At 41.9% G+C, this 25176-nt stretch overlaps 1 protein-coding gene across 2 annotated transcripts in view; it reads right to left on the bottom strand.

Moving 5' to 3' along the window:
- Positions 1–3832: 3832 nt before the first annotated feature.
- The window catches only part of CNTF (ciliary neurotrophic factor), a 39144-nt gene continuing 17800 nt past the window's right edge, over positions 3833–25176 (bottom strand). For both annotated transcript variants that reach the window (XM_089683696.1, XM_089683697.1), the window contains exons 2-3: positions 19791–19978; positions 3833–7621 (exon numbers count right to left, since the gene is read on the bottom strand). In XM_089683696.1, the coding sequence (XP_089539822.1) occupies positions 7139–7621; positions 19791–19886 (579 nt within the window). In that variant the 5' untranslated portion in view covers positions 19887–19978 and the 3' untranslated portion in view covers positions 3833–7138. The remainder of the gene's footprint in view (positions 7622–19790; positions 19979–25176) is intronic.

Raw genomic sequence — 25176 nt, 5'->3', positions numbered from 1 at the left:
TTATAGCTACAGAGGTGAACAAGAGTTTGTTTTAAAGTGCTTTTGCTGCTTGTTAACGGTATGTTTTAATATGTGTAGTCTTGGCACAGGTTCACTTTACATGTGTAACCCCTCAAACCCCCGGGGGCACATGAGGTACCCCCAGAGCCAAGGTGGGTTAATGTTTACACCAAGACTGAGTCCTTGGCTAGAAATGGGGAAGTGTATCATTAGGTGCCAGTAACTTTAAGGTCTTTTTAAAGGGTTTTATTTCACACAACTCATGGGAGAAAAGGGGTAGGAAACCCAGACCACCTTTACTGTATTGCAAACTTAGAGATTCTATCCTTAAAGCTCAGTACTGGCAAAAGGGACCTTTAGAATGACACCAGCAACTTGTATGTTTTCCAGACGCAACATCATCTCTAGTAGCAGCAGTGGACTCCGTTATCTTCCGAATGAGTTCTCAGCCTCTATGAGTTCTTTGGTCTTAGGATCTCCAATAGCATAGTAACCTCTGGTACTCCATCCAATGCATCACCTCTTCTCCTTCCAGGCTCCCGTATTTTGCAATGTTTTTTCTCACACAGGATGCAGATGTAAAGGCCTCTTAGACCGCAGGCCTAGCTGAACAGCAGTACACACACCCTTTACAGGCCAAAGTCCGGGTAGAAAAGACCCTCACAAGGGCAGCCCCAAATATAGATTTTCTCCCCAGCATGCACCAATGACAATAAACCTCCAATGGCTTGGCCAGAGGGAGCACATATTTATAACCCAATGTTAGTGTGGCCTCTCACTCTATTACCAGTGGTATCAGGGACAGCAGCAGCACTGAGATTATGGGAAAAAAAAAATTCAAAGAAGCACAAACTGCAAATTACCATACTAAGTTTCGATACTCACCTCTGCTTAGGGCAGAGTGGCTGCCCAAGTTAGCGGACTTATAATCCTAAATGTGCAAAATATAACTGGATATAAACATTTATAGATAATAACATCAGACATTTTTGAGCTAGGGAATATTCAATTGCTTTCTGGGGGATCAGGAAAGAATTTATTTATATCCTGCTGAAGCAAATTGGACCATATTTATAGGGTTTTTTTTCCTTCCTCCAGTGTGGACAGAGCGGTGACTGGCAAAAAATAAACATAGATACTCAGACACCCTACTGACAGGCATGGAGCAACATATCATAAATCAGATTAGAAGCATTTCTCTGTTAAACCACTTCCCGTCCACTCACAGCCTATAAACGGTGGACGGGCAGTGGTGCCAATGCTGGTTAACGTAGCTGTACATCAGCCTGCATTGGTAGCCCATGCACAGCTTGCAGAGTGGAAGCCCGGTGATCCATGTGTCACCTGTACACAGTGGATCACATTACCACTGTGTCTAGATGATCACATGGTCATGTAATGTCCATTCACAGCAATCACATAGTACTCAATGGAAAGTGAAAGTAAACATTGGTTCTCTCTGCTCTCACATAGATGAGCTGTGTGAACAAAGAGAACAGTTGCTGCAGCCTGTGAGTGTACAGCAGCCTATCACACCGCATGTACACTCACAGACTGCTGTGCCAGCCACCCCAGTGTTCCTGATCACTGCCCCTAGTAAGAGTAATAAGTTCAGCCACCCCTGTCATCAAAGTAACACCGCCATACCCCATACCAACGTCCAGATCATGCCATGCGCCATACCAGTGCCACAATCAATGCCATTCCCCATACCAACACCCTGATCATTGCCATACTTCATACCAGTGTCCTGATTACCACAATACACCATATGAGCACCATGATCACTGCCATTCACCACATCAGTGCCCTGCTCACCACCACCATACCAGCATGCAGATCGCCACCACGTCTTTCCAGCGTCCTGGTCACTGCCATATTCCATATCAGCATCCTGATCACCGCTATACCCCATACCAGCATCCTAATCACCTCTATACCCCATACCAGCATCCTGATCACTTCCATGCCCCATACCAGCATCCTGATCAAAGCCATGCCCCATACCAGCATCCTGATCACTTCCATACCCCATACCAGCACCCTGATCACTGCCATGCCCCATACCAGCGTCCTGATCACTTCCATACCCCATACCAGCACCCTGGTCACTGCCATGCCCCATACTAGCGTCCTGATCACTTCCATACCCGCATCGTGATCACTGCCATACACAATACCAGTGCCCTGATCACCACCATACCCCATACCAGCATCCTTATCACTTCCATACACAATACCAGTGCCCTGATCTCCACCATACCCCATACCAGTGCCTTAATCACCATCATACCAGCATCCTGATCAACACCAAAACATACCACTGTCCTGATCACCGCCATACTTCATACCCCTCATACTGATCCTGGTACTGATCAATTTTCAAATATATATATATATATATATATATATTAGCTTGTATACTCTATACCTTTCACACAGACTAATTTTTATACAAAAAAATGTAGCAAAATACGTTTTGACCTAGTGAGTTTTTTCAAAATTTTCATTATTTTTTTCGTTTATATAGGAGAAAAATAAAAATCCCAGTGGTGTGTGCCAGCGCTGAAAGCTGGCCTGGACTGGAAGTGTCCAGATTTGAAGTGGTTAAGAATGCATTATGTGTGCTTTTTTTTTAAATTGGTTGAACTAAAACGGACTAGTGACTAACTAGTCTTAGTAAACCCACAACATGAAAATCAATCAGTATATGCAGTAAAGCATGCTTGTTATACTCACTCTGGAACCTAAGGGGCTAATCCTCTGCACAGTGTAACAATGCTGTTTGATCCCAACTTCTCTGATCCTCTCCTCCTTCCAGTGTCCCCCTCTTATCTCCTGATAAGACACATCATGTGGAGACACTCTGCACATGCTCAGTTTAGTGTGTTTTGCTAGAGAGGTTTCTTTTTTCTTGGGAGAATGCATGTAATCAGCACAGGGCCAATCAGCACTGTCCAGACAGAGGTCAGGGGTTTTGCATTCTCCTACAAGCTTTAACCAGTGCTCTGCAGGACACTGATAGAAGTCACACAACTGCTCTAACTGCTGATGAGAAAAGGGATTTAGCAGTTCATATTTACTAAAATAATTTAATTTCCACGTAGTGTGTACTGTGGGAGATCAGACAGAGTGAATGCAGGGAAATAGGTTTACTAACACTTTACCCATGTAAAAAAAAAAAAAAAAAAAAAACAGGAAAAACGGGTTGTGTCTTGCGATTTCTAATATGAGGTGATATTGTAGGGCTGCCATTTTGACTAGAATAATAGACTGGAATTTCCATTCGAAAAGTAAGAGAAAAGTGGAACTAGAAGAGTGCTTTTTGGCCTACCCTCCCAAAGCAATTGGCTGGAAGGTGTGGGTACAAATAGGAATTGATATACATTAAATATCTTCAGCAAAGTGTGCATACTATCATATATTTCTCTGTATCCTACACCAATAGTGCCAATTACAGTCAATTCAAGTTTTTTTTTGCCTGTCAGTGAGGAAAGTGAACTAAACTGGAAAATGAACGTAGGAACATAAATGATTATGGACTTATAAGGTGGTCCAGACTTGCTGGCCACTAATTTAGGAGCTTTAAGAGCAACATGTTGTTACATTATTTTTGTTTTAAAAATGAATGTTCTGCTAATAAGCATATTTGATAAACGGGAGCAAAGATTATTTACTATGCATATTAGAGACCACACCCCTTAGCTGTTTAGCCACGCCCACTTTCCCCTGTCACCCCAATGCAAGCACAGCTTCCATACCGCACTATACACCGCTCTCCCAAATTGGCAGATATCCAGCTACTTTGGACAGAAGACTCTATAACATAGTAGCAGTTTAGTAGCATGTTTATTTTTCATGCATGAAGGCAAATCTGTTTCAGCAAGACACATCTGACACGTGCCCACACATTCTGGTGATAATAAAATAATGATCAGCAAAAATTACAAAATACATGTTAAATTTATAAATAACTTAACTGTAATAAATAGCATTTAGGAATTATAGACTATAATTTATTGGGATTAACTGGTTCTCGCCAAGGAATAACCGTTAACGTGTGGAATTTAGTTGGTGCCAGGCCCAAATGGGTTAAAGTAGCAGCATAATGGGTTTAACTTCACAGTCTTCAGTCCTACTAATGGTTTAAAGAGCACCTGTCATTTAGATGAACTCTTAATGCCTTGAAGAGGGGTAGCATGGGAGGTTAACACTGTACTTGATAAATCAATGATGAATCCTTTTATTAAGCTCCGTGGTGCAAAAAAAAAAAAAAAAGTGAGAACCCAAACAAGTGCAAATGATGTACACTTGTTCCTCCTCTGAAGTGAAAGGGACCCTGGCCCAGATGCCCTGGGGCACAAGACTTCCGACAGGAACTGGGTACTCATGGTCCACCAGGCAGACCCCCAACCAAAATAAGGTCCACCCAAGTGCCAGTTGGGGCTGCTCTTTAGTGCATATTGGAAGGAAGTCACATTGGTGCTGGAAGGTTGAGCTGAGTGAGCCTACAAGTCCTACAAAACCAGGTGGAGCTGGAGAGGAAAGTGTTGTGAGGTTTGTTACCCAGTTAGCACTCCTTTCCACTTCTGTTCTCTCTTCAGCTTCTAGGAACCCCAATGCAACCGAAGCCAATTTTCTAAAATTGCTATTGTAACAAGTATATACAAAGGTGGTAGGTTCTGGTACATAATGGCTGAATATTGGCTGGTATCGGCTGGTTCAACAGTATTTGTCTGACATTCGGCCTTGTGTACAGCAGCTTGTTTGGCTTTTGTCAAACGGGGCATGTTGGAAAACCAGCAGCCGACCAGCATCTGATCAGCGCTCGCAGCCAATTGCTGCGAGCGCTGATCAGTGTGTCCTGGCAGGGAGCAGTCCCCCTGTCAGAACACAATAGCACAGAAGGCGAGATGTTAGTACAATGATCTATTAGGTTTTTTTTTTTTGTTTAGTCAATTGGGCTGAACAAAAAAGGAATTATAGTGTGTACCTCACATAAGAGTAAGAATGCAACAATACAGGTGGGCCTCGAATTAGAAAAAAAAAAAAAATTAAATCTTCAACCTTGAAAAACACAAGAGCAACTCTATAAAAAGTATCCTTGCACCAGTATATTCCTTGTTCAGCTGTCGATAGAAAGCCAGTACTACCTTTTCGATCTTTCTCCAATGATAAAATCTATTTTCCGAATCAAAATGACAAGTTCACTTTGAGTGTTTTTCCAATCATTTGAGTTCTCTTAAAGAATTTCTATTATAAACCTGGACAATTGAGATTAAACACCTGACAACAGTTACATAAGCAGAGGTGACGTACAGTGAAAACTGTTGTCCAGAGTGGAAGATTCGGAGATACAGGCAACTGTATACACACTTTAGCTGGAAAGGTTGAGCTTGACCCAGCCCCTCCAATCTCCCAAATTGACCAACTGGCCAGCGAGCCCGCCCATCACAAAGAAGAGTAGTAGGAAGGCTTTGGCTTCAGGAGAGGGTGGGGCCAAGCTCGAGGATTTGCACATAACTTCAGCTGCTTATAACTCTGGATCTTCTGCCATGTGACATGCATTTTCTCATGATATGTTCAGTTTGCATTGTCCAGCCTTGTGACAGATTTACTTTAAATGCCCACATAAGGGATGATTACCACGTCCAGTTACTTAAACTAGCGTAGCTTAGATCTATATTTTATGTATTAACCAAACAATACCTAGTAATGATCACATACTGACTGATGTTACCTAAAGCGCACCTGTAACCTGGGAAAAACAAAATTGCTATGAAGATGGTGGATATAGAGGATGGGCATTCATTTTAATTGAATGCATTCTCAATTATAAAGGTTTAGGAGATCTTGAAAAGAGGACTTAAGATTTGCTTAATATTAATCTTCATTTCTCAGTACATCGGCCATACAATTAAGTGTTCTCTTCCACTAGACATCGGTAAGGGATCAATTCCAGCCAAATCTTTTTTCCTGGTGACAGCATGGCAGCATACATTTGGTAGTATGTTGCCATGGATTGGTGCCAGGAATGGAAAATTATGGTAAGTATTTGATACATTTTCATTTTTTAGATTTGGATACACCAAGGTAGAGTTACAAATTATATCAGAGTTTAAATACTTCAGGAGATCTGGGCAGGAGACGCTGGATTTGAAGGTCAGTTGGCTCTTGCAATGCAAAATGATGTCTCTACTGTAGAGTACAGTGATCCTGATTAGGCAGCTTTCTCTCTTTAAAAGAGCTAATAAAAGGTCATTCAAATTAAATGCAAGGGTTATAGCAGAAAGAGAATGCCACAGCAATAACTTAGAATCCAATTGTTTCTATTTCATTAAAAAAATTTAAGAAGACAAGTCAACGTGTTTGGGGCCCTCTCCATCAGGGCTCAAGAATGAAATGACAAATACTGCACTGAAAAGGGTTATATGTTTGAGGCTCAAATAATATTTGTAAAGGCTGAAACCTGCTTTGTTAAACCCCCAAATATATTATTTGAACCTCAAACATTTAACCAATTTGAGTCCATTCCTGAATCCTGATAAAAGGAGCCCATCTGAGCCCTTGAAACAATTTCGCTAGTATTGCCGGCCTTTTATTTTGGAAAAAAAAAACATAGCTTGACTCAACTACTGGTGTGGCATACCAGTTTTTCCCTATACCCTTGGGTTTTAAATGCCATTAGTGTGCCCATAGAAAATATTTCTGTTCTCCTCCTGTTGTGACATCTGTCAAATAGCCAAAATGCAAAGCAAAATCTCCCAAATGGGGACGTAGACAGCACTTCCATTCTTTATGCAAAAATAAATTGTGGTTAGAGTAGGGTTTTAAGTGGTGGAAGGGTTTGGTGTCTCCCTTTCTCTAGGATGCTGAGTAACATTTCAGCCAATCACACCAAAGCTGCCCTGATCCCAACCCTGATACATTCAAATAACATGGATGCTAATGGAAATAAAGTAAACCTTAAACATTGAACTTCCAAAATACACTTAGACCATTACTGAAATACCAAGTACAGCATTTGCTTCCTACCCTCCTACATTAGCATTATACTTATTGCTGAAGCACAGGTGTTCTTTAAACTTTGTTCTCTTAGGCCGTTCTCGCACCCTTTTCTCGCAATACTCCCAGTTCTTTATTGACCATTCCCTTCAGTGAGCGTTTCAGTTTTGTTGGCCAACTTCTCCTGCTCCCTCTGCAACTTCCGTAAGTCCCTGACACTTCTCACTGCCCACATGGACAGCTCTCTCAGGACATGGTAGCCCCTGACCTTCCTCTCAAACATAGTTCCAGATTCTCTATCAACTTCATCAATGCCTTCATCTGACTCCATGCTCAGACCCATGGTGGTCCCAAGGTGCTCCAGCTGCGTCCTCAAGGCCGTCACTTGTTCCAGTAGGTTTTGAAGGCCCCCGTGCAGGTCTCTCTCTCCATGCAGAAGGCTTTCAGCCTGTTCTTCTATCACTTGCATTAGTCGTCGCTCCAATTTTATGTAGGCAGTAATGTTGGCCAACAATCGTTCTTCCATAGCCATTTCCATCCAACCCTCGGAGCTCATGGATGCGCTCCCTCCTTGTAGGTCAAAATGTGGTAAGCTGTCAAACCCATGTGCCTCCAACTGAAAGAAAAAAGGAGTGTCAAGACAAAAAGCATAACATGCATTATTTATTCTACTTTGGTAACCAACACATATTAATAAAATGTTATACATACTGTATGGTATACCCACATTCTTAATTATTTGCTACAAAACATATCAAGAGTCCTCTTTATGAGCTGAAGAGTGTTTCTGAGTAATCAAGTCTCCTTTTTGTTTAAAGTGCTTGTCTGTGTATGAAACATGTGTAGTATACCTCTACAATACATGCACATTTACCCACATTTTTTTCTGTTTTAAAACACTTGAAGTACAAAACAAAACTGTAGATCTGACAGAAACCCAGCAGGCTCCTGACTTCTCGTAGTGATATAACAACCGGTTGCCCATGCTGCCCTAAAATCAGTGGGCAGAGGGAAGTATTTCTTTGTTAGATCTTATCTATAGCACGTGTCAAACACAAGGCCTGCAGGCCTAATCTGGACCACCAGGACATTTTATGTGGCCCTCACACCTCATGCAACTGCAGAACCCTCAATCGTCTCTTCCTCCACCTTGTCTTAGCTGTTGACAGCAGACAGGACAGAGTTCCTCCACCAGATCCTGAACATCCTCTTCTCTGCCTCCTCTGGTCTCAGCAGGCTCCAGTAGCTGATTCCAGCCCTCCTATAGTCCTCCTCATAGCCCACTGTCAGCTGAAAATGGGTCACAGGAGTGCAGAACGGACTGCACTCCTGTGATCCACAGGAGAAGAAAAGCCAAAAGAAGAGTAGATACATTTATACAGTCTTACAGATACAACCAGCCCTTTGAGGGCAAACATAATGTTGATGCAGCCCCTGACGAAATTGAGTTGAACACCCCTGATCTAGAGAGGGTAAATCATCATAATATTGGTTCTGTACTGTATTCCATTTATTACTTTTTTGTAGCAACATCTTTTCATCTTCCAAAAAATTTTTTTTTACATCTTTATGTGTTTGTACGTATTGTGCACAACAGAAAAATGTATTTTGTTTCAGGTTCATTCGTTAAGTTCATAATTTCATTTCATCATATTCGTTATGTTAGATTGATTCATTTTTGGAATTCGTTTTATATATTTGAATCTGTTTTGTATATTCAAATTTGGAAGACGGCTATATTCTATCTTATTCTATTCAACATTCAAATTTCAGAAGATGGCTATATTCTTTTATTCTATTCTATTTGAAATTTGAATTTTGGAAGGTGGCTATATTCTATTTTATTCTATTCAAAATTTGAATTTTGAAGGGTGACTATATTCTATTTTATTCTATTCAAAATTTGAATTTCAGAAGACAGTGATATTTTTTCTATTTTAGTCTGTTCAATTAAAATTTATTCTATTCTTTTCTATTTTTTTCCGCTCTATTCTATGCTAGTCTTTTCTATTCTATTCCTTTATTTTCTGTTCTATTCAAAATTCAAATCTTGGAAGACAGTGATATTCTTTCTATGCTATTCTATTCATTTATAATCTATTCTTTTTTTTCTATTCTATTATTTTCTATTTTATGCTATTCTTTTTTATTCTATTCCTTTATTTTCTATTCTTTTATTTTCTGTTCTTTTCTGTTCTATTCTATGCTTTTATTTTCCATTCTATATTACTCTCTTCTGTTTTTTCTTTTCTTTTCTATTCTGTTCTATTATGGTATATTCTATTCTGTTTTATTCAATTCTATTCAAGTCTATTTTATTCTATTATTAAAAGTTGCCTGAGTAGGAATAATCTTTATTTCATTTTTATACCTTACTGTATTTATTTCAATAAGTTACCATATCAAATTATAATTAATTCTTGAATTCAAATTAATTTTCAAATTCAAATAATCCATTTTGTTATAATTTATTTTGGATTAGTTGACATGTGTTACTGTTGTAATTTAGAAATTCAGATAAATCCGAATCGCCAAATAACAAACATTTCCTCCAAATTTCAATTTGTAACAAAATTAATTTTGCATTTTTAGTTTGTACCTAATGTCTTAAAGCGTGTGTCTGGGCAAAACAAAAAAGTGTCATATTCAGTACAATCTATCATGTCTGTAATACAGGTACAGGTTTTGTCTCTTTAAAAAATGCTGCAAGTATAGAAAAATATTATACCGGTAAATAAATTGCCGCGCTCAAATATCACAACTCAGAATCTGTCACAACCATACAAGTAATAACATAAATGAGTCCAAATGTAGAAATTAATATACCCAGTGTTATGAACCCATAGTAGATCACCATGTGTCTTCAATATAATTAGTGCTCCACCACCAGAAAATGGTAGGACTCTTATCAGAACATGTGGACCCGTATAAGAAAGTCACAAAAGCATGAGAATATATCCACCAAATCCCTCAGAAATGGAAGATGTTATATCATGGTACTGGATGGAAGTATCTCAGTTTTCACACCCCAGACGACATCATATGTGACGAAACGCATCGGGTCGAGCTTGTGCACCTGACGTCTACACGCTGCTCTCTAACACCAGGAAGTGCACCTGTTCCCAAGACAGGAGAATACTCTGTACACAGCACTGACTTGCCCACCTGAATGTGAGTGTAATACTTTATTATAAAGGTGTTTTATGGTTTTATGCAATGGTCGCCACTTTGTCTTTCTTTGCATCGCCATACTGAGAGGTATTATCTAGTGATTAAGAATGGAGAGGAATTGAAGGTGATACTTCCATCCAGTACCATGATATAACATCTTCCAATTCTGAGGGATTTGGTGGATATATTCTCATGTGTCTGTAACTCTTTTCTAAGGGTCCACATGTTCTGGCAAGAGTCCTACCATTTTCTGGTGGTAGAGCACAAATTATAACGAAGACACGTGCTGATCTACTATATGGTTCATAACACTGGGACTATTCATTTCTACAGTTTGACTACATTTATGTTATTACTTATATGATTGTGACAGATGCTGAGTTGTAAGAGACTGTCACCAGCACACCGAGGATCACCAATATGGGTCCAAAAGTTTTAATAAACGATCACATAGTTACAGCAAGGCAACGTTTCGGATTCTCACAGGACCCCTTCATCAGACATGCGACCACAGGTCACCACAGCTCTCCTGACTGATGAAGGGGTCCTGCAAGACTTCGAAACGTTGCCTTGCTGTAACTATGTGATTGTTTATTAAAACTTTTGGACCCATATTGGTGATCCTCGGTGTGCTGGTGACATTCTCCCTTGCTAATTCTGTTCAGTTCCAGCCAACGGTCGCTGAAGCACCCACTTATTTACCATTTTTAATGCAGGAACGTGTGCGGTTGGATTGTACACTTAGATTCTGAATTGTGACATTTGAGCGCGGCAATTTATTTATAATATTTGTATACAATTGACCTGGTTGTCTTGTCAGCAGCTATTTTTCCACTTTTTCACTATTTGTGCAGCTTTTTTTGTTTCTTTTTAAGTATAGAAAAATACCTGTTGATTCTGCCAGAAATCCACCCATCTCCTAACTTCCTATTTGACCTAACAACACTGCTTCTGCCGCACTGAAATCCCAAGCAGTGTTGTCATCCCTAGTTGACTTCTCTCCTACTGGACTACAGAACACCCTCTCCATACCAGCAATGTTTGTAGGAAGCAAAATTGGGGACGTGCAGGTATTGTAGAGAAGATCTCACAAAATAGATCGAAGATAAACAGTACTGTAGCAATAAAAATACTCTTTTCACCACATGAAAGGGTAAAGCAACACTAAAATGATTACTCAATTTTAGACATAGGTGGGTTTGATCACACAGACTAGGTTGGCAGACCTGACAGAAGGAACTGTTCTTCAACATACTGTTCCACCACAATTCAGCCACTTGCTGAGAAGTGGGGCCACTCATGCGTCCTGCACCCTTCTAGAAGTTTCATAGGAACAGAAGTTCAAAAGAAACAATAACTGATGTAATTTCAGATAAGTGGAAGAAATCTAAAAAATAATCCTACCAGTCAAGCCAATGTTCTAAGCAAATCTTGACTTGTCCTTTAAAAGGCAATATTGGCCCTGAACCCCAGCATCCCCCCTCCAATCCCCCCTATTTATCAGGGAGGCAATCCATCCTATTAAACAACCAACAGGGAGGCTCCAGAGGTAGAAAAATGCAGAAACAAGATTAACTTCAGCAGAAAAGCTGCATGCAAGTTCGGTTGCCTTTATTTTTTGGGGCTACTGATTTTTTGCCTTGTTGTTTTCACTGAAGAGAAATCTCTGTTTACGCGTTTTTCATCATATGCACAATTTGAATTGCTTGAAATTAGACCAGTTATTTCATTAGGCTGTCCAAGTTGTAATCTACACTCACCGGCCACTTTATTAGGTACACCTGTTCAATGGCTTGGCAACACAAACTGCTAATAAACCAATCACATGGCAGCAAATCCATGCATTTAGGCATCTAGACATGGTGAAGATGACTTGCTGAAGTTCAAACCAAACATCACAATAGGGAAGAAAGGGGATTTAAGTGTGTTTGAACGTGGCATGGTTGTTGGTGCCAGACAGGCTGGTTTGAATATTTCAAAAACTGCTGATCTACTGGGATTTTCATGTACAACCATGTGTAGGATTTACAGGGAAGGGTCCGAAAAAGAGAAAATATCCAGTGAGCAGCAGTTGTGTGGATGAAAATGCCTTGTTGATGTCAGAGGTCAGAAGTGAATGGGCAGACTGGTTCGAGATGACAGAAAGGCAACAGTAACTCATGTCAATATGGACCAAAATCTCTGGGATTTTCACACACAACCATCTCTGGGGTTTACAGAGAATGGTCCGAAAAAGAGAAAATATCCAGTGACCGGCAGTTGTGTGGAAGAAAATGTATATTATATAGGGCACGCTTGTTGGAGCGCAACCTCTGTAGCTGTAGGATAAAGGTGGGAGGTGGATATCAGGGATGGATGGGGTCTGAAGAAGGAGCCTACTGAGCATGCTCCAAAACACATTTTGGCCCCCTTCACCTGCTACATCTGATGCTGCTCTCCAAGCATCATTTTGGTACACAGACATATCCTAGCTCACACTTCCTGATCCCACGAACTGAGCTGCCGCTGGACGCCTCACCGGGATCTTAACACGCCACACAATGAGTCTTTAACTATTTATCTTGTAAGTGTAATTCATCTATTGTTCACTCATAAATTGTCTATACTGCACTTAGCGGCGCCTTCCTCTCTTTTTCGTGTGGAAGAAAATGTCTTGTTGATGTAGGAGGTCAGAGGAGAATGGGCAGACTGGTTGCTACGACATTCAGATGATAGGGTCAGAATTTGGCGTAAACAACATGGATCCATCCTGCTTTGTATCAACAGTTCAGGCTGGTGGTTTAATGGTGTGGGGGAGATTTTCTTGGCACTAGCAAGGTGTACCTAATAAAGTGGCCAGAGGCAGAAAAGGAGCCCGAACCTTGTCCTACAAAATTGACCATAGTGACTCTACGATATTGTGGTCTAGCAACTTCAGCGCCCAGTGACGGTGCAAGACTTCGTCTACATGGTCTTCAAACTATGATTTGACTACACCAGCTGTGTGAATCGGAGCATTATCATCTTGGTAAATGGCGTTGTCTTTGGGTAACAATGTCTGCACCATGGGGTGCCCATGGTGGGCCAAATTTGTACATAGTTTTTGGCAGTGACTCTACCCTTCAAGGTGATGATGGGGCCTGAAGAATACCAAGATATGGCTGACCAACCATGACTGCGCTACCACCATACTTTAACGTTGGCACAAGACAGTCCTGGTTGTAATCTTGGGATGGTATTCGTCACACATAAACACATCCAATAGTTGGGAACTGTGTGAAGCTTGATTCATCGTACCATATTAGTCTTCCATTGATTGCTAGTCCATGATTTATGGGTGTTGAACCACTCTCATCTCTTCTGAGATTTAATATCGGTCACTAGTGGTTTGGCAATTGCAGTGCTACTATTTTGCTTATGGAGTTCCCTCTGCACTGTGGTTGTGGACATGAGCTTTGGAAGCCCGAGATTGAGCTCTGCAGTCACTTCTGCAGCAGTGGTATTCTTATTCTGGGTCACAATCCTGCGCAATGGCCTTTTGTCTCTTTTTGTCAGTTGACCATGTCAACCAACTTATGCGTATCACATGGTATTTTCCCAGAAACTGTATTTGCTGTCATAACCTTTGATACTGTACTTCACAACATTGCAAGGTAGAACCAAATATTGCACTACAGCATTCTTTATATTTTATGCACTTATTTGTACTTTGATACAAAGCACTTTAAAAAAAGATATATTGGGGTTTATTAGCACAGCACCAATTTTGTAAAGGAGTTGGGAAAAGTAGTTGGGAAAAGTTGCTTTTGTTATTTGCTCTCAATCAGGGAAATCTGTTGCATTCAGACGTTGGCACCATTTGTATACCAGCCTATTTTCCTGTGATTTTTTTCAGCAGTTTAGTCTGTATTTCCTTACTAGCAGAAGAAAGGTCATTGAATTCTGTATGTATTAGTAGTCTGACATAGCTGTTGGCTTAACATCACTACTGGAGGGTAAAGCACATTTCACATGGGAAATGCTTCTGCTAAGGTGACCCCCAAAGTTCTTTCTATGGTGGAAAATCTGTCTTCATTAAAGCAGAACTAAAGCCTTCTATTATTAATAGAAAAGGAAGCTGCCATCTTCGTCTCTGTTTGATCTTCAGTTGCCATGGTGCTGCACATGTGATCAGTTATAATTCCAGCAATTTGATGGTTGGACAGTTTGTCTGAGAATGCAAAGCCACTGTGACAGTCACTAGTCATGGCATGCTTTGAATGCAACTGTTTTGGGAAACCATTAAATCAATGGGTTTAGTTCCGCTTTATACAAATGCATCAGTCATTACTGGATCAACCATGCCTGCCTGTTTTCAAGAAAGAATTTCAGAAAGTCCTTTCTAGTAATGGCTAGAGTGCTAAAGGACAACTTTGTCCTTCATGTCCCCCCAATCCCATTGTAGCCCTATTCCCAAGATCTTCACATAGCAGCACCGTCTCACCTAGGCATTGCCTCACAGTTTTATTTGGGGGGCACCCCAATACACGTGCACAACAGGTATCAGGACCCATCCAGGACTGCCTTGAAGAAAAGGCTGTGACCCGTGGCTAGGAAGTTGTCCTTTATAATACTTAAAGGAGAAGTACAGCCAAAGCTTGTTTGTGGATCACAGGAGTGCAATTTGTTCTGCACTCCTGTGACCCGTTTTCAGACAACTAAAGGCTGTAGTCGGCTGATATCACTCAGGTGGTCCAAGCTGGGGAAAGATCCCGATTTTAAAGTTGGGATCCACCCAGATCCCTGGACCGGCACCTGGCTCAGCCTCTCAGCAATCCACTGAGAGCCTGAGCCAGCCGCTCCCACCCCCTCCACAGCCCAGCAATCCAGTGAGCATGGGGGGGCAGAGCAGAAAGCAGTGACTGACAGTCACCAGTTCTCTGCTCACAGAGCACTGAGAACTGAGTAATCAGCGGTCTTTGATGACTCAGTTCTCAGTCTTAGAGCCAGCGATGCTGCATTCACCTAGGTAAGAATGATTTCTAAAAATAAAAAATACAAAAATAAAATTCCGTTTCTCTTTTAACTTGTGCTTTTTCTTTCCTTCTGTATGCTGCAATAGGTGCCAGGAAAAGAGAAAATTGCTTTTAGAACCTGGCATCATTTTCCTTGGCTAGATAACACTCATGCAGTTCTCTCATTCTTTACATTCTTTTTGAGATGGGACAGTCATTTTCAGTGTGTGGCTTTTAGGGTAGACAATGGTAAATTGTATCCCAACCCCCTAAGTGTCCATAACGTCTACAGATCTTAGGGACATATCAGCATATAAAAAGGTACTTAAAGGCATTAAAGAAGCCATTCTCAACCAGGATTCCTTGGAACTCTAGCGTTTCGCCAAAGGTTTCTTGGGTTCTTTGAGCTATGGCTAACTGACCCCTCATTTGATGATGCCTGCATAGTTCTAGATCCAGCTCAGCTTGGCAAAGCAAGCAGCATTACATAATGGTCTCTTTAGCTGGTTGCAAGGATGGCATTGTGGCCACATGAGCAAACAAGCCTTTTCACCCAATATACCAGTGCACTTTGAAACATTAAAGAGCAATTCCAGGCTACAAGTGAGACTATTTAGTGAGCCACTTATGCAAACCACTAAATATGTAATTGTATAGCAAATACCTACCACTGTAGTACAATCAGAATGTCCATTTAATATGCCTTCATTTGAGTTTTCGGTAATCTCCAGTAGAGTAAGCACACAGAGCCTGATACGGGGTTAAAAAGAGTGGCAGTGCAAATCCTGTAACTTCCTCTCGTTCTCTGCTACTTGTATTACTAATTCTTTAAAAATCCAAAACAGTTTCTTAGTACTGATGTATTTTACATTCATTTCTAGCAACCGGAGTGTATCAGAATTATCAGCAAATTCAGAGGGTGGGTTCCAGGATTGTTAGACTGTGTGTTCTAGAAGGTGTGTTCCAAGATTACCAGAAGGTGTGTTCTAAGATTACCAGAAGGCGTGTTCTAAGACCACCAGTAGGTGGATTCTAGGATCCCCAGAAGGTGGGTTCTGGGATCACCAGAAGGTGTGTTCTAAGACCACCAGAATGTGGATTCTAGGATCACCAGAAGGTGTATTCTAAGATCACCAGAAGGTGTGTTCTAAGATCACCAGAAGGTGTGTTCTAAGATCACCAGAAGGTGTGTTCTAAGATCACCAGAAGGTGTGTTCTAAGATCACCAGACGGTGTGTTTTAAGATCACAAGAAGGTGTGTTTTAAGATCACAAGAAGGTGTGTTTTAAGATCACAAGAAGGTGTGTTTTAAGATCACAAGAAGGTGTGTTTTAAGATCACAAGAAGGTGTGTTCTAAGATCACCAGAAGGTGTGTTCTAAGATCACCAGAAGGTGTGTTCTAAGATCACCAGAAGATGTGTTCTAAGATAACCAGAAGGTGTGTTCTAAGAAAATCAGAAGGTGTGTTCTAAGATCACCAGAAGGTGTGTTCTAAGATTACCAGAAGGTGTGTTCTAAGACCACCAGAAGGTGTGTTCTAAGACCACCAGAAGGAGTGTTCTAAGACCACCAGAAGGTGTGTTCTAAGATAACCAGAAGGTGTGTTCTAAGACCACCAGAAGGTGGATTCTGGAATCACCAGAAGGTGTGTTCTAAGACCACCAGAAGGTGTGTTCTAAGATAACCAGAAGGTGTGTTCTAAGACCACCAGAAGGTGGATTCTGGAATCACTAGAAGGTGGGTTCTGGCATCACCAGAAGGTGTGTTCTAAGATAAACAGAAGGTGTGTTCTAAGATAAACAGAAGGTGTGTTCTAAGATCACAAGAAGGTGTGTTCTAAGATTACCAGAAGGTGTGTTCTAAGACCACTAGAAGGTGGTTTCAGGGCCATCAGCATACAGTCTATTTTAAAATAATAAATGTGATAATGTGATCAACATCTATTATATCGCGCTAATTGCAACCTAAATGTGTAGGAGCTGCCACTATTTATAAACCAAAAATCTTTTTAAAATAAAAAACACTGAATGAATAAAGTGTTTAAAGTGGCGCTAAGTGAATTAATCAATAATAAGTATAAAACCATATAATAAAAATCACAAGAATGCCCATAAAATTCAATAATATTAACACAAATATGTGAAAAGTCCATGATTGCTGTCAAAAAATTATTACAAACTAAAAAGTGATGGAAAGTCCATGAAAAAAGTGTGGTAAAGTAATCCAAAAGTCCATGAAAGTAAATCATCTATTTCACCATGTGCAGCAAATTAACAACAAAGTGCTCCATAGGATACCCCACATGGATGTAAACTCACCAAAAGCATTTGCCTTCCACTCTCGTGGTTGGCAAATAAGCTTCCTGGGACATATTTCCCTTTTAAAGATGAATATAAATCCCTGAAGATAAAGATTTCAAGTTGCTGTGGCTCTATCCTTAAACTGTAGCCTTTCTGAACATCTAAGGCTTTGCTTTCTTGCTCAGTGATTTCAGCCAACCAAACAGTATACTGGTGGCTGGCAAAATACAACAGCTGCAGCGTGGATGGGGGCGTCTGTTAGATCTTTTTTTATTTGGCCCTCAGGTTGTATTAAAATCGTCTATGTGTGTGTACCCAGCTTTAGAAATGACTGACATCAGAGGATTAGCATGACAGCCCGGCAACTGACTTTTTAAGAAAAAGATTAGCAACCAGCATCTTTTATTTAACTGGAGGAAAAGAAATTTAATCTCCAAGCACGGAAAGGGTTCTTCACAGTAAGCTGTGAGAATGTGCAATATACTCCCTCAAGAGTTGGTTCTTGAGAAGAGGAGATTAAGGGGGGATATCAACATGTATAATACATAAGGGGGGATATGATCTCCATGTATAATACATAAGGGGGGATATGATCTCCATGTATAATACATAAAGGGCGATATGATCTCCATGTAGAATACATAGGGGGGATATGATCTCCATGTATAATACATAAGGGGGGGATATGATCACCATGTATAATACATAAGGGGGGGGATATGATCACCATGTATAATACATAAGGGGGGGATATGATCACCATGTATAATACATAAGGGGGGATATGATCACCATATATAATACATAAGGGGGGATATGATCACCATGTATAATACATAAGGGGGGTATGATCTCCATGTATAATACATAAGGGGGGATATGATCACCATGTATAATACATAAGGGGGGTATGATCACCATGTAGAATACATAAGGGGGGTATGATCACCATGTATAATACATAAGGGGGGATATGATCTCCATGTATAATACATAAGGGGGGATATGATCACCATGTATAATACATAAGGGGGGTATGATCACCATGTATAATACATAAGGGGGGATATGATCTCCATGTATAATACATAAGGGGGGATATGATCTCCATTTATAATACATAAGGGGGGATATGAGCTCCATGTATAATACATCAGTGGCTCATATAGTGAACTCGGTGTAGAGTTATTCACCCTGAGGTCATCACAGAGGACAAGGGGGCACTCTTTACATCTGGAGGAAAAAAAGATTTAATCTTCAAATACAGAAAGATTTCTTCACAGTAAGAGCTGTGAAAATGTGGAATAGACTCCCTCAAGAGTTGGTTCTGGCCAGCTCAGTGGATTGCTTCAAAAAAGTCCTGGATTCTTTCTTGGATACACAAAATATAACTGGATACTAACATTTATAGGTAAAGTTGATCCAGGGAATATCAGATTGCCTCTCAGGGGATCAGGAAGGAATTTTTGTTCCCCTGTAGGAGCAAATTGGATCATGCTTTGCTGGATTTTTTGCCTTCCTCTGGATCAACTGTAGGTATAGGAATATAACTTTGTTTTATGGTTGAACTGGATGGATTTGTGTCTTTTTTTCAGCCACACTAACTATGTATGTAGCTAAAAAAAACGCCTGAAATCAAGTGTTTTCAGGTGTTCTTAAAGAAGTCTATGGGGACAAAAACGTTCAAATCTGCCTGAAAAGCAGCACATTTACTTTTTCGAGTGACAGGTGTATTGCTACAGGCATCAGAGCGCTCAGATGTGAACAGAGGCCACATCAGCCAGTCTAACTATGTTACATAGGTACATAGTTAGCCTGGCTGAAAAAAGACAAAAGTCCATCCAGTTCAACCATAGAAAAAAAAAAAAAAGTAATAATCCTACACCCACAGTTATTCCAGAGGAAGGCAAAAAAAACCCCAGCAAAGCATGATCCAATTTGCTTCTGCTGGGAACAAAAATTCCTTCCTGATCCCCCGAGAGGCAATTGGATATTCCCTGGATCAACTTTACGTATAAATATTAGTATCATGTAGAATGTAACCAGCATCTTTTATATAACTGTAATGACAGGTTTTCTTTAAAAACTCTTTTGGGTCTCAGTCATGCCAGCATTAAATACAGCATAAAAATAAATGGCATAAAAATAAAATGGCATAATGCAAGTCAATGCACCCAAAATGCAGCAAGCAGAACATTTTTCCAATGCACCAGAATGCATTAGTGTGTGTGGGTCCTATTAAAACAACAATGCAGCAAAATGTACAAGAACACTGATTGAGCCCTTAGTAAAAAAAAAAAAAAAAAAGCACATAACAACACACATTTCCAGATATCTCACATATTTCTCCATCAGGTGTACGAGATCCGCCCTGATTTGGCGCAACTGTTGAATAACCCGTGAGCAGAGGTCCTGGAGCGCCACTTCAGAATCCATGATGGATTGGCTAATATAGGATGGAAGGAAGACGGTACATCTGCCCTGAAGTCACTTGTCTTTTATAATGGGAGTGTCAGCAATAGCAGAGCCTGATAAACAGCAAAGCGTAGGGGGAGAGAGAGAAAGAGAGAAAGAGACGGACTCAGTGACAGCGGGAGCAGGGCACACAGACACACAGCACAGCATTAACAGTTTAATCCCAGTGATTAGCCATGGAATGTTTCATTGGTGACCAGGCCGCCATAGGGCTTGCTGTGTGACCTGAAGCCATCCACAGGAAAGAGCTTAATGATCATTTCTGGGAAGTGTTGAGATAATGAGGCTCAGCGGTTTTCAATACATGCCAGCTTCTCAGGTTTACAGCGCAATCCCAGGGCCACCAATTCAACACACCCGTATACATATTCTTCCCTGGAATTTGCCATAAATAGAATTTTTATGAAAGTCAATATATAGTTTGATTATACGATTTAAAGTGTTACTGAACCCAGGACCCTGCATTTATTTTATTTCAGATACTTATATAGCACCATTAATTTACGCAGCGCATTACATATATATTGTATATTCACATCAGTCCCTGACCCTCAAGGGGCATACAATATATGGCCCCTAACTTACATTCATGCATATACAGTTATAGACAGGATCCAAATATCCTAACAGCATAGCTTTGGAGTGTGGGAGGAAGCCGGAGTACCCGGAGGAAACCCACGCAGGCACAGGGAGAACATGCAAACTCCAGGCAGGTGATGTCCTTGGAGTGTGGGAAGAAACCAGAGTACCCAGAGGAAACCCACTCAGGCACAGGGAGAACATGCAAACTCCAGGCAGGTGATGTCTTTGGAGTGTCGAAGGAAACCGGAGTACCTGGAGGAAACCCACGCAGGTACAGAGGGAACATGCAAACTTCAGGCAGGTGGTGCCATGGATGGGATTCAAACCAACGACCCTAGTACTGCCAGGCGGAAGTGCTAACCATTTAGCCACTGTGCTGCCCCATCCACTATATCTGGTCTCCCACAGTACACACAACATGGAAATGCAACTTTTTTAGTAAATATAAACTGCTAAATATCTTTTCTCATTAGTAGTATATAGCAGTCTTGTGACTTCTATCAGTGTCCAGCAGAGCACTGGTTAACACTTGTAGGAGGAGTTTTAATTCTGCTGTAGTAGGATTCAGAACCCCTGACCTCTGTCTGGACAGTGCTGATAGGCTGTGTGCAGATCACATACACTCTCCTGAGGAAAAAAAAAACCTCTCTAGCAATACACTCCAAACTGAGCATGTGCAGAGTGACTCCAGACACTATGTCTTATCAGGAGATAAGAGGGAGACACTGGAAGAAGGGGAGGATCAAAGAAGGCAGGATCAAACACCATTTTTACTCAACGTACAGGGCTAACCCCTTAGGTTTCACACTAAGTATAACAAGCATGCGTTGCTGCATATACAGTCTGATTTTACTGTTGTGGGTTTAATAACACTTTAAGTCAGAAATGATAAGTAGATTTACACCCCAAGTGAAGGAGGTTTAGTTTGATAAAACTGTGTATTAAAAACAAATTAAATTTTTTGTGTTTGCCTTTTTTTTGCAAGGCAGTGCGTTCTGCTCATCTGCTATGTCCCCTTTGCAGCCACTTTGTGTTTGATGCATGCGTGGCAGTTCTCATTGCAGGTATCCTGAGGATGACAGCAGCTGACCATGTCAACAGGAGCACATGTGACAGGATGACAACACAAGGGGCACATCTGTCACCCCAGAGCAAACGTAATCTCATCAAGGACCTTTACTGCAGGATCACCAGTAGGGATGAGCACACGAGTATTCGGATACGAGTCAGAGCCCACCTGTGCTATCCCGCTGGGAAGCTGTCAAGGTAGATAGCCAATCATAGGCAGGGCCAGGACAAGGGGTGGGCAGGAGGGGCAGCTGCCCTGGGCGCTGTGGTATCATGTGAGGTGGGGAGGGCTCCACCAGGAGATTGGAAGGCACCACCAGGTGTTGGGAGGGGAATCCGGTGGAACGCAGGGTAAGAATTGCTCTAGGAGGGGAAATCTGAGATATGTTCTAGGATTGTTGATTTGGGGGAGTTTGTATTGGGGGGGGGGAGGATTTGTGCTGGGGGGGAGGGTTGTGCTAGAAAAGGCGATATGGTAGAGGGAGAGAGGGGATATGTGCTGGGAGAGTAAACTTTTTTTTGGGGGGGGGAATTATTGAGGGGTATACGTGCTAGAACGAGAGATTTGGAGGGGAGAATTTGTGCTAGGATGGGGGATTGGGAGAGGACATTTGTGCTGGGTTGGGGGAATTGGAGTGGAAGGGGGGCAGGATGATATGTGCTCAGAGGGGAAATTTGAAGAATAGAGGATGTGCTAGGAGGGGGAATTTTTTTTTTTTGGGAGGGGGATTTGTGCTGGGGCATATGGGGAGAGAGAGGATTTGAGCTAGGAGAGTAAACTTTTTTTTGGGGGGGGGATGATTGAGGGGTATTTGTGCTAAAATGGGAAATCTGAAGGGGAGAATTTGTGCTAGGATGGGAGATTGGGAGAGATTGGGAGATTGGACATTGCATCGCTAGAGAAGCATGGACATTGCATCTCTGAAGAAGCATGAACGTCACATCATTGGAGAAGCATGGACATTGCATTGCTGGAGAAGCATGGACATTGCATTGCTGGAGAAGCATGGACATTGCATTGCTGGAGAAGCATGGACATTGCATTGCTGGAGAAGCATGGACATTGCATCACTAGAGAAGCATTGACATTGCATCACAGGAGAAGCATGGACATTGCATCACAGGAGAAGCATGGACATTGCATCACAGGAGAAGCATGGACATTGCATCACAGGAGAAGCATGGACATTGCATCACAGGAGAAGCATGGACATTGCTTCGCTGAAGAAGCATGGACCTCACATCGATGGAGAAGCATGGGCATCGCTGAAGAAGTATGGGTATCGCATCACTGGAGAAGAAAGGGTATTGCATTGCTCGAGAAGCATGGGTAACACATTGCTCAAGAAGCATGAACATTACTTAAGAAGCATGGGCATTGCATCACTGGAGAATCATGGGCATTGTTGGAGAAGCATGAACATTATTTCCTTTTTCCAAGTCTATCAAATAAAAAAAAAAGTTTTGGGTTGAGTTTGGCTATAAATCTTTTCGGCCCCTTTACCCCCTGGTCATTCGAAGCTGGACCTGGAGGAAGACCAGCAGAAGATGTCAGCAGCGGTAATGGTAAAAGGGAGAGCATGAACGTCCCATAACTAGAGAAGCATGGGCATCGCTGAACAAGCATGGGCATAGCATCATTGGAGAAGCATAGGCATCGCATCATTGGAGAAGCATGGACATCGCTGGAGAAGCATGGGCATCGCTAAACAAGCATGGGCATCGCATCGCTGGAGAAGCTTGGACATCGCATCACTGGAAAAGCATGGGCATAACATCGCTAAAGAAGCATGGATGTTGCATCGCTGGAAAAGCATGGGCATCACATTACTGATGGAGTATGGACATTGCATCACTGGAGAAGCATGGGCATTGCTGGAGAGGCACGGACGTTACATTGCTGGAAAAGAATGGGCATCGCATCGCTGGAGAAGTATGGGCATCACATAGCTGGAGAAGAATGGGCATCACATAGCTGGAGAAGAATGGGCATCACATAGCTGGAGAGGCATCGCTGAACAAGCATGGGCATTGCATCGCTGGAGAAGCATGGGCATCGCTGAAGAAGCATGGACATCACATCGCTGGAGAAGTGTGGACATCGCATCACTGGAGAAGCATGGGCATAACATCGCTGAAGAAGCATGGATGTTGCATCGCTGGAAAAGCATGGGCATCACATTACTGATGGAGTATGGACATTGCATCACTGGAGAAGCATGGGCATTGCTGGAGAAGCACGGACCTTACATTGCTGGAAAAGAATGGGCATCGCATCTCTAGAGAAGTATGGGCATCACATAGCTGGAGAAGAATGGGCATCACGTAGCTGGAGAAGAATGGACATTGCATCGCTAGAGAAGCATGGATATCACATTGCTGGAGAAGCATGGACATCACATTGCTGAAGAAGCAGGGACATTACATCTCTGGAGAAGCATGGACATTGCATTGCTGGAGAAGCATGGACGTCACATCACTGGAGAAGATTTCAGCTCTCCTCTGTCCTGCATTACAGATTCTCGTTCAGGTTAAATGATGATCAGTGGAGAAAGGCTATCCAACCTGGCAATGTTAAGGATCCAGGCAGTGGGGAAATGAAGCATACCTTTCATTTTCAGAATTTGAAAATGAGGGACAACCTGATAAAGGAACACAAAGGGAAGGGTGTAGTGCACCATGGTGAAAAGTAGTTGTGGTTATGTTGTGCTAAATTTTGGGTGTGATTCAAAGAAGCATGCCCTGTAATCCGTGGGAAATGCCCTAGTGTCAGTGGGTAGGTAAAATGCCCTGCATTAGTGGGAGTAGAAAAAATTGTCCCATCATCAGTGAGAGGGAAAAATATCACTGCATCAGTGGGAAAGAAAAAAGCCCCATAATCAGTGGGAGTAGAAAAAAATTACCCTGTGCCAGTGGGTGAAAAAAACGCCCCGGAGCCAGTGGGTAGGAAAACCGCCCCCGAGCCAGTAGGTAGGAAAACCGCCCCCAAGCCAGTGGGTAGGAAAACCGCCCCCGAGCCAGTGGGTAGGAAAACCACCCCCGAGCCAGTGGGTAGGAAAACTGCCCCCGAGCCAGTGGGTAGGAAAACCTCCCCTGAGCTAGTGAGTGGGAAAACCGCCCCCGAGCCAGTGGGTGGGAAACCGCCCCCATACTAGGATCTGAACATATCTAAGCTCCTCCCTACTCACCACCTTCTTAAGAGTTAAGCCAGCTATAGACAGAGCGATTTTCTTTCTTGCAACGAATTGCAGGATAGAAAAACTGCTCGATTCAGTTAGGTGTTGGTCCCTACCCTCGAATTGATTGTGTTCTCTAGGCCGGGGGAACCATCCCCACCAGGAGCACACAGCGATAACTGCTAGCAACTATAATAGCCGCTAGCAATAATCGCATGTAAAATCCGACAGGTTGGTTGAACTGGATGGACTTTTGTCTTTTTTCAGCCAGACTAACTATGTCACTATGTACCTAAGTTGATCGATTGATCAACTTGGGTATATTCAGCCTGCCCATACATGGTTCAAAGCTTGGCTGGACCGTGAACTGTCTATGGCTGGCTTTAGGTATTTTATTACAGCAATCCTTCAGCCTTTATTTGGGG

This window comes from Staurois parvus, unplaced genomic scaffold, assembly GCF_062004578.1.
Source record: "Staurois parvus isolate SC_StPar_1 unplaced genomic scaffold, SC_StPar_1.0 ptg000320l, whole genome shotgun sequence".
Classification (NCBI taxonomy): Eukaryota; Metazoa; Chordata; class Amphibia; order Anura; family Ranidae; genus Staurois; species Staurois parvus.
This window is presented reverse-complemented; position numbering and strand designations above follow the sequence as displayed.